The 16661-nt window shown below is 45.6% G+C and overlaps 1 protein-coding gene across 1 annotated transcript in view; it reads right to left on the bottom strand.

Annotated features, from left to right (window-relative positions):
- CPVL (carboxypeptidase vitellogenic like) overlaps positions 1–16661 on the bottom strand; it is a 105630-nt gene that overhangs the window by 73090 nt on the left and 15879 nt on the right. Inside the window, exon 3 of the mRNA XM_090287792.1 lies at positions 9657–9775. Within this exon, the coding sequence (XP_090143918.1) occupies positions 9657–9775 (119 nt within the window). The remainder of the gene's footprint in view (positions 1–9656; positions 9776–16661) is intronic.

The raw sequence follows: 16661 nt of genomic DNA, 5'->3' as shown, positions 1-16661 counted from the left end.
TTACTGAAAACTATTTTTTTAAAAGATTTTTAAATTTATTTTTAGAGAGGGGAAAGGAGGAATAAATAGAGTGAGAGAAACATTAGTATGTGGTTGCCTCTCACACGCCCCCAGCTAGAGACCTGGCCCTCAACCCAAGCATGTGCCCTGACTGGGAACTGAACTGGCAACACTTTGGTTTGCAGGCCGGCGCTCAATCCACTGAGCCACACCAGCCAGGGCTACTGAAAGCTTTCTATGTTACAAAGAAAGTATTTATTCTTACCATTTTTTTTCCCAAATAGGGTATAAAAGTATTCCCCTTGCTGCAAAAATCCTGTTCCCTAGATATGATCCTGAAATGTTTAGGTTTCCAGATTTTTCTCTATTCACTTCCTCCCCACATAGAGATATATACGTACCTTGTAGATATTATATGGAAGGACATGAGATTAAATACTTAAAGGCCTCTGGTGATAGCGTAACATTGGAGCTGAAACCTGAAAGGTGAGTAACTCCTTACTGATAAGAATTTGTATATTTAATTAAAATGAAAATAAATCGCTGTTAAGGACATATAGGTCAGAGTTGTGTAGCAAGCACTGATAATTAAAGAAGGGACATAGAATTTCTAAATGTAAAAGGAACCCTAAATATTTAAGTGAGAAGTTTCTGCAGCAACAGAAGAGTGTGGGCACCCAGGGCCCACAAACCAGCTCTTTTTGTTGGTAAACAAGAAACTATGGTTTTGCCTCAGAAGCCCTTTTAATTCTTCTGGTGACCCCTGGTGGTCAATTCATGAACTTGGTTACTCCTTCCTCCGGGTTTGTTCCAGGATAAACAGCCCAGAAGGAGACAGGTTATCTATTCCCTTTTAAAAGAATCTCCAGAGAAGGGCATTTCATAACTTCTCACATCAGTGCATCCCATTATTTATTCACAATGATAAAAATTATACCCCATGTCTTAATGGATTGTCATTTGAAATAAATGAAACTCCTTTACTTGGGTTAACATTCTGTGTATAGTCTTAGGAAGCCCCAGTTTCCTCCTGTCTCCTTGTCTCTCAGTGAGCACAGTGGAACTAAGCTAGTACTAACCCTCCTGCCCCATTGCCCCCCATGGGGACTTGCCCTCTATGCATGGCATCCCCTGATGCTCTGAGTCTTCCTTTTCAGCTCTGCACCCCCTCCCGCTCCGCATCAAACCAGACTTCTCTCCTCCGAGGCCCTCGCCTACGTAACATGACAGAGAGAACCTTCTGGCTTACACATATCATTGAGGCAGTAAGCTCACACACTCGGGTGGGGGAGGGGTGAATTAAAGACTTCGCAATTTCGGTACTCTTAGGTACCATGACTGTATTTTATACAGAGGACTTATTGGAGTAACTCTAGGGAATCATAGGTATTTTAGCAAGCATTAGGGCAACATTTTCTGCCAAAGCCCAGGGCTGGGTGCATGCTCTGGCCACCCACTCTTCCCCACCCCCAATAAGTAACACAGCCACTAAACCACTAACCGACCCAAATCAATGGTACTTAAGGTAAGAAGTGCAATTAGTAAATTAATTAAGGCTCCCTTCACACTTCTATATGCAGAGACTGATCATTTGCTTGGTTTAAGTAATGTTTTCTATCTTAATGGAAGTCATTAGTATCCCTAGTAAATGTCTCGAAATTCCCTCAGATATGTTTGAATGGACTCCCATTCTGCCACAGAGATCCCAGTTCAGTGGATACTTCAGCTGCTGCACTAATGGTGTTAATCAAGGCAGAGCTTTTTATTCAAAAACAACTGGTTTTGTGACCACAATCATTAACTAGGTACCTAGTAACATTTTAATCCTACCTATACACTGCCAACATACCCTAACCACTTGCTGAAGACAGTCTGTGTTTTCAGAGGAATTTTACTTATCATGGTTGGTGTTGACCATTCAGGAAATCTTCCTTTACTATGGTTGTTGCCCCCGTACTATCCTATGGAAAATTAACTTTTTCAACTTCTTTCTGTCCCACGACTCCTTAAATCACCTAAGCTCCCGCTGTCGTCAAGTTTTGAGTTGTCGCATTTATATTTGAGCAACCTCACACCCCACTAGAATCCTTCCCGCCTTTCTCCTTCCTGACCTTTCTACTTGGCCGTCATTACTTCATGAGGTCACTATGGCTTCTCTGTTTGTGACTCTTGCCTGGAAGTTAGACTTTAGAAGAAGTGGGGTATAGGGGGTGGCGATGGTAGAGAAAAGACCTGACTCCCTCTACTTGATGTAAAGAAAGAAATGGCTGAAAATGTTATTTGCTTTCTTCTCCGTGTTAAGTTTTCATTTATCAAAGGGAATCAGTCACACAAAGGTTTCTGCGGAGTTCAAACATACCTCTGCATGGAACGATCTATGATTTATCGTTCTGAGCTACTTTCTTCCTGTTTTGTCTCACCTGCCTTCTATTCTTCCCGATCCCTGATGCCGTAAGAATACAGCAAAGATACAGTGAAAGTCCAAAGAGGACAAATGTCTGGGACCTCCAAATCTGTGCCTTGTGGCTATTGGATTCATAGCCATCTATGGTTAAGCTGTATTTAGAGAGAGCTGTCCAGCTCACACCTCCTTCTCTAAGAACCAACTCTCCATTCACCAATGGAAAGGGTCCATTCCCCATGTTATGTCACATGACCCAGCACCCTCAGCCTTAGCTGACTGGACCAAGAAAGAATGCTTGACCCTTGACCCGAACTGGGCCAATCACATTCTGTCCTTAGGAGAAGTGCTAGTTAATCTCTGTTGATAGCATGGTCCAAAGACAGATAAACTTGGGAACTGTAGGGTAGCCATCTTCTGCCAAATACCTGAAGAAGCAGAGCATGTTGATCTGCTAAGAGAGAAAAATAAAGCCCAGGTGGGTGATCCTGCGATCTTGGACAGAATAAGGCTGAGACGGAAGAACTGGCTGCCCTGGCTCCTGATTTCAGTTCATGGTTCCTTAGGCCAGACAACACTTTTGCCCTTGGTGTCTCTAGGTGGGAGAGAAGGGTTCCGAATGGGGTGGTTTTCTCAATTATAAGTCAATCAGAAGATAGAAACCACACAGTATTTTTATTTAAACATTTTCTTCTTTAAAAAAAATTATTATTGTTATTATTATTATTTTTTTTTACTTGGAAACATTGCTGTTCAATTCTGTTACGATCTCCAATGTCCGTTCTGGCCTCTATCAGTCATGAGCAAGCATGGGGCGCTACATCCTCAGTGTTGGGCCAACACCGGGGAACAGAGAGGCAGGTGGCCAGGGTTGGTGAGGGGGCTGCCAAGGGTTGGGCTTAGGAGGCCCGCTAGCTGGCAAGGCCTGGAAGGTATGGTGTCCATGATGAGCGGGCCACAGCCAGGTCGTTATCCTAGGGACAGAGCCACGGCTATATGTTTGCTGAGGGTCTTCATGGTCTGGGTACCCCACTGAGGCCGAGGGCCACTGAGTGTCCCCCCACACATATTGCTGACAAACTAGGCAGCAGGGTGAAGAGAAAGCAAAACACAGGACCAGGGGACGAGAAGACTCCAACTTCCTCCTGCAATGTCCCTACAGCACCCTCTACTGGCAGAGCCTTGTATTGTGGTCACTGCATTGGTCACTGCATTGGAAAGTGTTTAAAGCTCTGTTATCACTGAGCAGGTACGAGAGTAGAAAGGAAGGTGAGAGGCAAACAAATAAACAAACAAACAGAAATGAGCACAGTAGGCACCATACCCAAAGCCCTAGTTGTCACAAGATATCACAGTCACAGCCCGAAGTACATGACAAGAAGCTGTATTAGTTACCTAACGCTGCATGACATGTCTCCAGACTTAATGGCTTAAAGCAATAATCACTTATTACGTCTCTTGTTTTCTGTGGGTCAGGGATTCGGGGCTATCTGGCTGGACATTTCTGGCTCAGGGTCTCTCATGAGGTTGCAATCAAGTTATGAGCCAGGCTGCAGTCATCTAAAGGCTTGACTTAGGCCAGAACTTCACCCAAGGCTGGTGGAGGCCTCGCTTCCTCTCCATGCGGGTTGGTCCAGAAGGTCGCTTTAACACCTGGCTTTCCTCAAAGTGAGGGATCCAAGAGACCAAGGCCCATGCAACTTTGTCCTTTATAAGCCTTGGAAGTCACACGCCATCATTTCTGCTATAATGTATTGGTCACAAAGGCCAGCCTGGATGCAGCATGGAAGGGGACGAAGCAGACAGGCAGACCAAGAAGCGAAGATCACTGGCGACTGTTTGGAGGCTTAGCTAGCACAGAGGCCATAAATTCAAGGGCTCAGCCACTCAACCTGGACCCTGACTTGGACTTTGTAGATGTTTCCACAGCTTAAGTTGTACATTCAGGCATGCACACAAGCAAGCCAACTAACACAGGGAACCACAGAATGTAAGACTGGGAGGGGACCTTAGAAATCAACTAGGTTTAACATCTCTATTTCTACATGAGCAAACTGAGGCCCAGAGCATATGAATGCCATGTCCTACGTTGGAAACAGGGACTGCAGACCGAGAACTAGAATCCCAGGGTCCTGACCTCTATTTCTCTCTTTTTGAATTCAAGCTCATTGACTAGCTGCTCTGGGACCACTGTGGTGCTTCTTAGAAACAGTGATCCCTGGACCCTCTCCACTCCTGCTGGATCAGACTCTGCTGGGAGGGGCTGGACACAGAGCTGGGGCACCTGTCCTATTTGTAATGCTCCCCAGGCATTTCTGAGAAGCAGCTGCTACTGTGCTCCGCCGCCGGGGCTGTTACGGGAGATTTGGAGCCTGATCCCATGCCTTCACCCCAGGGGAGCCTGTCCTGCTGGTTGCCGGGCACTACTGGGGTACACATGCTCCCACTTGCAGAGAATGCCTCTGCGTTGGCCCTTGAATTTGACTGTGGACTTGTGGACTATGTTAGCCTAACCCCATGCTCTCTTGATTTTCCTGCTCTTTGGTTAAGCAGGAGCAACACCTGTATGATCCCGAAAGGCAGGATACACCTCAAATATTGCCTCCAGGGGCCCCATGCCTCAGCCCATTCCAGTCTCCTTGATATAATATGACCTTTCTCAGTCACCAGATACTCGACTCCAGGAATCCCAGCCATTGCTTTTGGCTAATGGAGCAAGTTGGATCCCTCCATGAAGGGGCCAAGGCCCAACTGCAAACATCTCAGGTTTTGACTCCATGACATTTGAGGTACATAATCTGCAGATCTGGGCTAAATGCGTCCAACAAATTACCTATATTCCTATGAGAAAGTCAAATATCGGATATATCTTTCCAGTGAGAAGGATATTAATTAAAAAAAATAATCATCTACATCTATCTTTTTCTTCTTCAATGTGAAAAACCCCAATTTCACTTTGTGGTTTCCTTACCCAGTAGCAATGAATCCACAGGCTTGCCTGGCATTCAGCTACTTCCACTTTGGAATCGCCCCCTACTCCCCATCTTCTTTAACCTCCTCAATTGTGACTGGCTTAACTCTGTATGGTATTTGTGTTAATAACAAAAAAATTATAATGAAAATGATGATGATAACAATGAACTAATAACAATAGCAATTATACTTACTATGTATCAGGCTCCAGTTTAAGGGCTTTCCCACATTATCCAATTGGTCTCAAAGCCATTGCCAAGGAGCTGTTTAATCCTTGTTTTAAAACCAAGAAACCGATGCTCAGAGAGGTTAAGAAAATGTGCCCAAGGTCACATCTGGCCCAAGTAGTGAAGCCAAGATTCTGTGCCAGTTTGACTGATTCTAGTGTCTTGTGTGACTAGTTTTCTCAGGATCGCCATGATGATCAAGAGCCCAGATTTCTCTGTCCTAGATCTCACTTTACATTCCACTTCTGCCAATTTGTTTTTGGGCAACTGAAGATTAATGATTTAATCTCTGTAATTCTCTTTGTCTATAAAAGGAGGCTAACAATTCCTTCCTCACTTGGTTATTGTAAGGATTAAATTAAAAAATGCAGTGTTTAGCACAGAGTCCATGTTCAGTTAACGACAGCTATTATAATTGTTACATTTTATTGGCTTCATTACATCAATACTTTTTATCCCAGGCAAAATGCCTCTTTCTTTCTCTTGCAGATTACAGACCCACTGCACACCAACTTCAGCTTCTAGAATCCATTATGCCCTCATTTGTGTACAATAACAGGGGAGTCTCACAGAAATAACAGGAAGACAAAACTAATTTGAGAAATAGCAGCACCCCCCCCCACCCCCAAATACTCAGAGGATATTACAAATGTGGCATCCTTCCTGGATCTCTTATTTTCTCTGCCTTCAGTGTTTCTAAAGGGTCATTTCTCTCCTGATGACAATATCAGCTGCTGCCCTCAGACAGGCAATGGATTAATATTCCTGCCAAATAAAAGAAACTCAACTCTTCCCCAGTCTGGGCGACCACAGCTTCTCTGTCTCACATGCTTTATCCCCTTTACCCAAACTGGCCGGTTCCATAATTTATAACCCAACTGACTTGGCAGGGGTGGTTGCTTTGGGGCCTCAGAGACCTGGCTTTCCATGTGGGCCCCGGGTAAGGAGGTCTTGGAACAATCTATCCTGGCTGCCTCGAGGTGACAGCTGTCAGCGGTACTTTTTCATCTCTGCCTCTCTCCCCTGAAGCTTAGTCCAGGGTTTCCACTAGAACACCCTACGCTTCTTTCCTGGCATGGTGGCCTTGTGCTTCTGTCTTCTGGGATCATCTTGAATGTGTTTAGGACTACATTATTGCTCCCCCTAAAACATAAGCTGGTCAGGAGATGGGTGGCTCAGTCTTCATTTAATTAAGGGAGGAACCCCAACAGCTCTGTCATTGTGTAACGGAGGAGCTGTGGGTTTCAGACATCAGTCTGGCAACCCGGAGAGGGTGTGAGACCCAGGCCCATTTTCCTGACCAGCTTTAGGGTCTCACTGTGTCCCCTGCATTGTAGACGAAGCGGTCACCCGCTCAGAGGCAACCTAAGAAAGAAAAGACTGTGTCTTTGGTTTGTTGTGAAGACAAAAGACCGCTTCCTTCACCTAATTCCTGTTTTCACAAATTTGGGCTGTTATTAAGTAAGACTCAAAGACTCAATATGCAGAAGTGATTGAGGAACTTACTGGTATCATAAACAGCCACCAAAGCAGAAGAGAGAGCAAGGAATCTGGTTTCTTGGGCTGGGGTGGGGTGCGGTGGCGGTGGGGTGACCGAGAACGAGAACGCAGGGGAGGTTCAGGCCCAGCAGGCCTTGGAGGAAGAACAAAGCAGGATTAGGGAAGCTAATCTGCCTCCTCATCCCCCACTCTAGCCCCCATCCCAGGTGCACACCGCCTCCATCTGGGCCTGCCTGCGCCAGGTGTTTCATTCTGGCAAAAAGAAGTGTGGGCCCACCTTGGGGTCAGGAACACAGAATACAGGGCAGTGGCCTGCAGGCTGGAGCGATGGTTTCTCAAGTATGCCCTACCTGTTAATTCCCCCAATTTCAGGTTAGAGTCTCTGGTGGGATTTGGAGGTAAATCTCAAATACGACGAAATGTGAGAATCACTGAGAGAGAACCTATTAAGAACCACAAATCTAGGCAAACTTCTGTTTTGCAGAGAATAATGACCACCAAAGCTGTCTACATCCTAATCCCCAGAACCTGTGAGTAGGGTCAGCCCCTTGGCGAAGGGAAATTAAGGCTGCAGACGGCATTCAGGTTGTTAGTCAACTGACCTGCACATAAGGAGAGTACCTGGGATTATCCAGGTGGGCACAATGGGATCACAAGGTCCCTTCAGTGTCAGGGAATGAGGCAAAAGACAGGAGTCAGAGAAGGCAAAGTGACCATGGAGTCGGCCGGAGCAATGCATGTGAGGTTTCAACCTACCCAAGCAGGATTGGAAAGCAGAGGAGGCTGCTGTGAGCCGCGGAAAGCAGGCAGCTTCTAGAAACTGCCAATGGCAAGGACACAGATTCTCCCCTGCAGCTTCCAGAAGCACCCCAGGCCTACCAACGCCTTGATTTCAGCCCAGGGAGACCTGCGTCAGCCTTCTGACCTACCGAGCTGTGAAACAATACATCTGTGTTGTTTACACCATGAAGCTGGTGATCGTTTGTAGAGCAGCAACTGGACACAAATGCGACAGGGTTCCCGATAAATGCCCACACACAGTAACATTGAGCGACGTGATATTAAAAACGCACTTGCATGCTATGGTTTCCAAAAGGCATCAAGTCAAAGGGGCTTCCAAGGTCACAAGGAAAATGTCCACCTGTTAGGAGTAGGTCATTTGTCTAGGTTTAATTTATAGCAGTTCTCCTGAAGAGAGCTGTGCTAGATATTTGGATGTTTTCTGGATTGCTTTTGAAGGTCCACCCTCTGCTCTGTGTCCTGGAAGGCAGACCTCTACGGAAGAGACTCCCTCACCCTCTAGTCTCCAGTTGGGTTTCACCAAGGGGAGGTGTCAGCAGGAATGTGGAGGACAGTCAGGGGGCAAGCTTGCACTTGAACTACCCTGATAGTGAGTCCCTCCTTCCATTTTTGTGTTCAGGCCTCCTCACCTGCCTCACTCCAGGAAAGGCTAGTTGACCGCCTGCAGACTACTATGCGCCCAACCCAAAAGTATCTAGAATTCCTCCCCATTTCTTACATGCCTCCCCCCACCCACAAATACGTGGTGAATGATGTCAGAGGCCATGTTTGGGAAAGCAAAAATGAGATGTAAAGAAAAGAAAGAAAACCAACCCAGCAGTACCAACAGAAGCAATTTAATTTGAAATCCATCCTGGATTAAGCAATTTACCCAGTCATTATATATGCAACACAGCCATATGCAAATCACATGCAGATATAAATACCACCCTCCCTAGCGACAGCTTTCTCATTGTTTTCTTTGGCTCCTAAAGCAAATCCAATTTGGGAAATAAAAATAGAAAATTACCCTTTGGTGGGCTAATAGTTATTTATGCATCTCAGCACCTCTACCGATATCCCCACCAGCACCCATAAGCCTAAAATAATTTGTTCAGGCTGAAGAACTATGTGACTTTGAAGTAAGCTTATTAGGATTGGTAAAGTACAAGGGTATACCTACCTGTGTCTATTATGGACTTCAGAGGGTGAATGGCTCCCTCCTACAGGAAGCCATCCCAGATTATTACTCTTCCCCACCCCTCTCCTAAGGGCTCGGAGTGAATGGGTTCAAATCCCTCTCTTCTGTGTCCCACAGAATACTGCTCAATTAATGGGTACTAGATGCACAAAGGAATGAGTGTGGGAATATTAATTGGCCCAGTAAAATCCACAGCTAGGGCAACCATATAAGACCACAATTGACTAAATTTAGACATGCTCGGATATGCATTACCTGTGAACTTCAGGAATCCTCCCACCCCTTATCTTCCTTGGCTCCCTATTATCCCAGGTAGTTTTTTTAGAAGGAAACAACAAGAAAGATAGGAAGAAGACGGTGGCAGGAAGATGGTGGTAGGATTACTATTCCAAATAAGGCTGCAAAGAATTTCAAAGCTGAGCACCACAGAGTCACTGCCATCTATTTTTAGAAAAAGAAAATGAAAATATTTTTTTAAGCGCTTTGTTTAGTTAGAGGCTAACATTTCTATACCGGAGAAGCATAGCCCACCCTTGAGTGCCAGCGGCCTGGGAGGGCACTGTCGCAGGCTTACCTTAGCCGGAGAGAACCAGAAGAAGAGGTTGCTGTTGTAAGTCTTATTCACAGTGAGGAAGCCGACATAGCTCTCCACGTGCTGTCCTCGGATAGGCGCCACCGCACTCAACTGTCTCGCTGGGGGTGGGGAGGATTTTCCCCAAGGGTTAGAGAAACAATACAGCATTAGCCCTTTCTGTCTCAACCTGACCCCTGACACCCCCAACCCCAGAGGCCAGGACTGGGATGGAGTGATCAGAAAGGCTAGGGGGGAATAGGCAGAAGGGTGCCAACTGTATCAAATTCCAGCATGTTCAGGACAAGTCCACATATTCGACATGCACAATTTAGCCAAGTACAGTGACGTCTTTATGCTTTTTTTGGGGGGTGGGTCCCTAAATATCATTTATGAGTGATGATAAGACTTTTATTAAAAGGAAAAGATCACCTAATCTCAACTCCACTCTAGAAAGACAAGTAAACCAAGGTGTTTCCATTGGGCCACCTGGAAGGCCAGGGCAGAATAAAGTCACCTGACCCTAAAGGAGAGGTTGCAAGAAATACAACAAAGCTAAGTAGCCCTCAGCCTGGGGGTGGGGGGAGCCCTGTGTTCTCCACACCCCCTTTTATCGTGAAAGCCAGGGGCCTGCTACTTCCAGTAAGGGAAATGGATGAGGCCCATGGGGAGTGGGGGCAGCTGAGGACGGCCAGGGAGGGTGCGGAGAGGCAGATGGTGAGACTGGGGTTGACCTCGTGTCTCCTCAGAGGGAGCCAAATAGGACAACGGGACAGTTGTAAAGGGCAGAGGTCCTGGCTTTCATATGTCAGCAAAGGGACAGGAACAGGGAGGGGGAAAAAGGAAGTGCTCACACTGCTAAGGCCACCCAGGAGGAAATAATGCTAATAGGAGAGAGCCTTTAAAACGCCACCGTACATTAGGTGGTCGGTATAATTATTATCCCTGCTGAACAGATGAGAAAACTGAAGCACAGACAGGTTAAGTGACTTGCCCGAGGCCACACAGCGGTACTGAAGGGAAGCTGAGGTCTAAACCCAGGAGTCGGAGCTTGCCCCCTCCCCCACCCTCTGCACCGATTCTCACTCCCTGGAGTTAGTCATCAGGTTAAGTGGAAGGGGAAGCAGTGATTCAGAAGAAAGGGAGAGGAGAAGGAACAGAAATTAGGTATCTGGGCATGGTGGGGAAGTGGACAGGGACATCTGAGTAAAGAAGAGTCCTTTAGTAGTGACAAAGCCAGTGCCCCCTCCCCCAAACAAATTATTCACGAGATGCCATTTAAGTCTGAGACCTGCTCTGTCGGAGAGTGGTTAGGAGACAGAGGAGGTAAGGCAGCTTGATCCTTCCCACCCACGGGCCACTGACTGAAGACGCCTTCCGTGGGTGCTGGAGTCCCCGGGCTCTGCAGTGCTGATGGGTCTCCCATGGTTTCCCGACTGGGCACTTGGTGGCGTCACTGATGGGCACTTGGTGGCGTCACTGATGGGGTGCAGTGAGCCCAAGTGCGAGTATTTCCATCCAGGGAAGGGGTGCTCCCAACCGGGGCCTGACCCCCCGGAGCCACGTGTCCAGCTTTCGCTGCCTCCCCAGAGGGAAACCCCGCTCCCTACCCCACGGTTCCTTTTCCCTAGTACTTCGCCGGTCCTGGCGCTGCTACCGACCCGCTCCGTGACCCTTTTCGTAGGCAGAGATTTAGCGCCAGCTCCTCACCGAGGAAGGTGGACACGTTACGTCCACGCATGTGCAGCCTGTGGAGGAACGGCTGGCTTGCAGGGAGCGCTGCTGTTGTTGTCTCTGAAATGCACCCACTGAATGAAAGCAGGGGGCACCTGGGGGCAGAGGCAATGCTGGGGACACAGGAGAGGTGTCAACAGGCAGTTTCCAGAGGACCCTGCTAGGGTGGCACGGTAGGAAAAGTATGGGTTTCCGAGTTGGACAGACCTGGGTTTGCAGCCCTGACTAGGCTTCCCTGCAAGTCACTCCACCTCTCTGAGTCTCTTTCCTTTTAAGTCAAATGTGAGCGGCGAGCTCCCCGTTCTGGGCTTCCTGTGGGGATCGAGTGAAAACATGCAGATGACCCCTTCCCATGGAGCTGGACAGAAAAGAAGGGCTCGAGCAAAGGGAGGGACGATTGTCATCTGCCCAGGCCACCCCAAGTGCAGTCTAGAAAACGGTGCCTTTTTCTGGCTCAGTCCAGTTCCCCCAGCGAAGATCGCGTAACCCAGCCTCTCCAGCTCTGTCCCTTCTCTTCCAGCGAGATCTATTTCCCCTCCAGAAAAAAAAGACAGAAAAAGGAACGAGAGAGAAGTCTTTGAAGAAAAAGAAAAGGGAGGTGGATGTTTAGTGGGCAGCCCTCTTTCATTTCTCAGCCTTCCGTCTGGCAGCCATTTCTTCCCCCTCCCCTTCTTTGCTTCCACCTCAAGTTGGGCAGCCTTTAAAACACTTGTTTTGGGCCCAGTTTCAAAACTGAGATATAATCAACCTATAACATGACAGTCAAAGTACACCCTAATGATTCAACGTGTGTATGTATTGCAAAATGATCATCACAATAGGTGTAGTTAACATCTGTCACCACACAGCTACACAATTTTTCCCCTAGTGATGAGAACTTTTAAGATCCGCCCTTTTAGCCACGGCCAAATATGCAGTACAGGACTGTTAATTATAGTCACCACGCTGTCCCTTATGTCCCCAGGATGTACTTCTTTTATAACTGGAAATTTGTACCAGAAAACACTTTTGAAATATTTTTCACAAACGTGTTAACCTTCTCACACTCAGAGAACTTCCCCCAAACTGTCCAGAAAGGAGGGCAGAGAACTGAAGACGAGGGGTTCGGAATGAGTGAGATGTCATCCCCGAGGGGTAAGGGAGCAGGAGAACGTTCGTGAAAGAAGATGGAGGAAAATGAGAAAGGTCGGAGCAGAATGAGAAAAGGGAAAATATGTAAGAGAAAGGAGCTGGAGGGAATGGAATGCGGAAGAGGGCTGATTGGCTCCATCCATCTCTCTGAGACCCGCCCTGCCCGAGGCCCGCGGGCCTGCTCTGAAAATGACACAGACGCACCCCCCTCCCACCCTGCCCCCGCCTGCCTTCCGCCCCGCTCCCCAGCCCTCCCCTTCTGAGGACCCCATGTTGTTTCTCAGCTACCTGTACTGACTCAGGTACATTTCCTACCTCTCTTCCTAGATCAGGCACTATTGGAAAGGAAGGAATTTATCTAATTTGTCTTCGTACCCTTGGGGACATATCATGCTGACTTACATGCTTAAGGTCGTCCACACATTCTGTTAATGAATGAATGTTAATGAATGAATGAACTAAACGGGCCACACTGACGATGCAAGAGAATTAGTTTATTTCTACAAAAACCTTTTAAGGCAGGCAGGCCTTATTAAGCTCTTAAGAAATTCAGAGAAAACTTTTTCCTCTGGCCCACAAAAAAAAGTAGTTCACCCTGTTTCACATATTAAATTTCATTGAACTAAACCAAAGTAAAATAATTAAAAGTCCTTTCAACTGGAATGATTTTTTAAAATATTTTCAAATCTTCAGTTCATTCTTCCCGAGCCTATTAATGGAACATGGAAAATAAACCCCCAAGATGTAGAAATTTCTTTCTTCCTGTAACCATGACTCACAATACCAATGTTTAAAACTGTTAAAGAAAGGAAAAGGTTTCTCCACTTCCTCCTTGTTCTTTATTGTGGTTAACAGCGTTTGTAATGTTACCAGGTTCAAAAAGATTGGAATGTGACCAAAGCAGGCCACAGCCCAGCTAATCAGGGTGCACTTCACACTCGCCAAGACTTGGGCCACCCTCAGTACAGATAAGGCACAACCAGACACTAATTAACAATAAATTCAGACCTAATAGCAAAAATATTCTTTAAAATTTGTGAAAATGCAGTGTTCGTCAACATGCTAAAAGTTGCTTCCTAGATTCATTTTATTTCAGAGAATAAAGATGTATTCTAGCTGCAGAGAAAGTCAACATGCAATTATAATTACATAACACTAAGCCAGCTAACTGGGGGTTGAAAAAAATAAAAATTTCCCTTGTTTCTTTGTGGATGACTGTTCATCCCAATAGTGTTCCACTGCAGGATTAAGACCCGTGTTCCTAAAGTTTGGACAGACTCAGTAAACAAAAGAGATTTAGGGGTACGAGCTGACCATCTGTCCAGAGTTTCCTGAACTCTCAGTAAAGCACACAAATAAAATTATCCTTAATTATGTTATCAGGGCTGCATGTGAATACCCAGATGTGCCAGATTTTGGATCGGCCACTTAAAATTCCAGTTGAAGATTTTGACTGTGTAACAGAATGCTAGAAAGTGACAGTACATCAGATTTAATATTTTAAATATTGTCACTCATCAGATGGTGACCTATCAGGGCTGGCACAGAGGGACAGAGATGAAACTATCTCCCTTGAAATCTTTCTTTGCTACGGCTGAGGACCATAACCAAAAGGCTCAGTCAAGGAATACAGAAACGAGAGGGCTGTCGATGACCTCTCGGGGGAATTTCTCTATATTCTTCTCTCTTGATCCTACCGGATGTGTGATACAGACACACCATGGCCACTTTCTCTTGATGCCTTTGTTTAAACTGTTTTCCTCACTGCGGATGCACAAGCCCTTTTCCATGTACCCAAATTTTGCCCAATACCCTCACCTCCAGAGCTGGCCACATAGCACAATTGTTCATGCCTTGGGCTCTGGAGTCAGCAGAGATAGGTTTGAATTCCAGCTCTGCCACTTACTAGCTTTCAATAGTCCTGGGTAAGATACTGAAGCTTTCTGGGCCTCGCTTTTCTCATCCGTCAAATGGGAACAATAATTATGCTTTCTTCATTAGGGTTACTCTGGGGATTAAATGAACTAATGTGCGTGTCAAGCACAATGCCCAGCACATACTGAGGTCTCAAGTTTAAATTCTACAAATATTGATTCAGTGCCAATTACCTAGAGCCACTGTGCTAGGTACTGGAGATAGAAGTTTTTAAATGGTAGTTGCTTGTTCTATTTACTTAAAACTATGACTCTTTTCTCCCTGGACTGTGCCAAATAATGAGATAGTTTCCTTCTCAAAAGCTCCAGCATGCCTACCTCAACTGTAAGCCTTTAGTATTCTGATACGCACTGCCTTAGTCTTGAATTGTTTTTTTTTTTTTTTTTTTTTTTTTTTTTTTTGTGTGTGTGTGTGTGTGTGTGTGTGTGTGTTGGGTCACACTCTGGGAGAGCACAAGCTTCTTAAAGAAAAAAAAATTATAGCAGGCATATCACAGAGCAGATGTTGGAAAATGTGGGTCCTAAACACATCTCTGCTAGTATTACCTGCATCCCCTTGGGCAAATCATGTAAGGCATGTGAGTCTCATCTGTAGACTGGTAGAGCTGGTTATGAGTATTTAATTCCTTCTTAATTCTAAGCTAAATGATTTGCTTGATTTATTGTTAATGAACATACTCTAAGTCATCAGTATTCACTTACTAAAGAAGCCAAAATAAATGCACGGAATCTCACTTGGAAGATTTGGGTTAATAATATTCTGGCTCTTCATATATGTCTAGTGATATGAGCCTTTACCATTAGGCTACCATCTATTCATGATTTTCCTACAGCAAGTAAAAGTGAGTCTTTTATAAAAAGGAACTGACTACATTATGAAACTATATTATCTAAGGTACAGTAATGTACACTGACTACCTTATCAAAGTTTTTCACCTTTTCTGAGAAAAGAGGTGGAAAAACATGGAACCAATGTGTATTTCAGAAAAGACATATGAACAGGATTCGAATACACCCTTAAGATAGAATAATATTTTGGTTTTAAACCAAACAACAAAAACGACAATGACATCCTATTGGCTAAAAGAACACTCCAAATAAAGGAAACTTGCTTTATTTGAACTTCCCATATGGAGTAGATAGATTTATTTTTGACCCTTAAAAAAGATCATTTCCCTAAAATTTCAAGTATCACTTCCACACTCCCATATCATCTACCAACCTGCCAGCCTCAGAGGCATTCACCCTGCCCATCCTCCTGGGACGAGGGATAAACTCTGGTCCTCTGGAGCACTAATGCCAGTGATGGTATATACACACCAGATGCCATGTCTCTCAGCTACTTTTTAAGGGGCTCCAGCAAGAGTGTCCCCCACCCCAATCAACCTTCCCAACTGCTAGACCACTCCTCAATGACTCTGCCTGACCCCACAGCTTCCTCCAGCCAGCACCCCATTTCTCTGCTTCCTTTCAATACCAGTTCCTCAGAGTAGCTGCTAAATACTGTTGTATAGTTCGGAAACCTACTGAGGTCCAGAAAGATTGATTTATCTACACAGCGACTTACCTAAGCATTAAGAGCAGAGCCTGGGCATAAAATTTAGTCTCTGATGACACCAAATGACATTTTTCTTTTTTTTTTTCCTATTAATAATAACAATAAAAATCCCATTTGCAAACAATATTTAGAGAGCAATTTATAGGATATTGAGAGTTTCCACATGCATTTTCTCATTTGATTCCTGTAATATCCATGGCAGTTGGGTAAGTTGTTACATCTCCTTCTTATTAATGAGGAAACTGAGGCCTAGACTGTTTGGGTGGTAACCTGCCAGGCAGAGGGGCCCAGCACCATGGCTGTGAACACGGATTCTGCAGTGAGGCTCTGGGTGCGAATCCTGCCTCCACCAGCTGGTGGCTGTGTGATTCTGCAAAGGGACATAATCTATTGCTGCTTAGCTTCCTGTGTGTTCCTTAGTCCGGTGGGTTGCTGCGATGTTTAAACGCGTTTACATTTCAATGGAATCCTCAGCACCGGTAACTGACACACAGGAAGTTCTAAGGTTGGTGTTAGCCTTATTGAGTGCCCAGTGGTAGACAGGCCCTGTGCTAGTTTTATAAACAGAAGTTCTTTCGACCCAACCAACGGGCCCCGGCAAACTCTCATTTTAGCTCATAACTCTGATAATACATGACATCAAATCATTAA

The sequence above is a fragment of the Furipterus horrens genome, unplaced genomic scaffold, assembly GCF_987537825.1.
Source record: "Furipterus horrens unplaced genomic scaffold, mFurHor1.1.pri manual_scaffold_9, whole genome shotgun sequence".
Classification (NCBI taxonomy): domain Eukaryota; kingdom Metazoa; phylum Chordata; class Mammalia; order Chiroptera; family Furipteridae; genus Furipterus; species Furipterus horrens.
The sequence above is the reverse complement of the archived record's forward strand: the minus strand, read 5'-3'. Positions and strand labels throughout refer to the sequence as shown.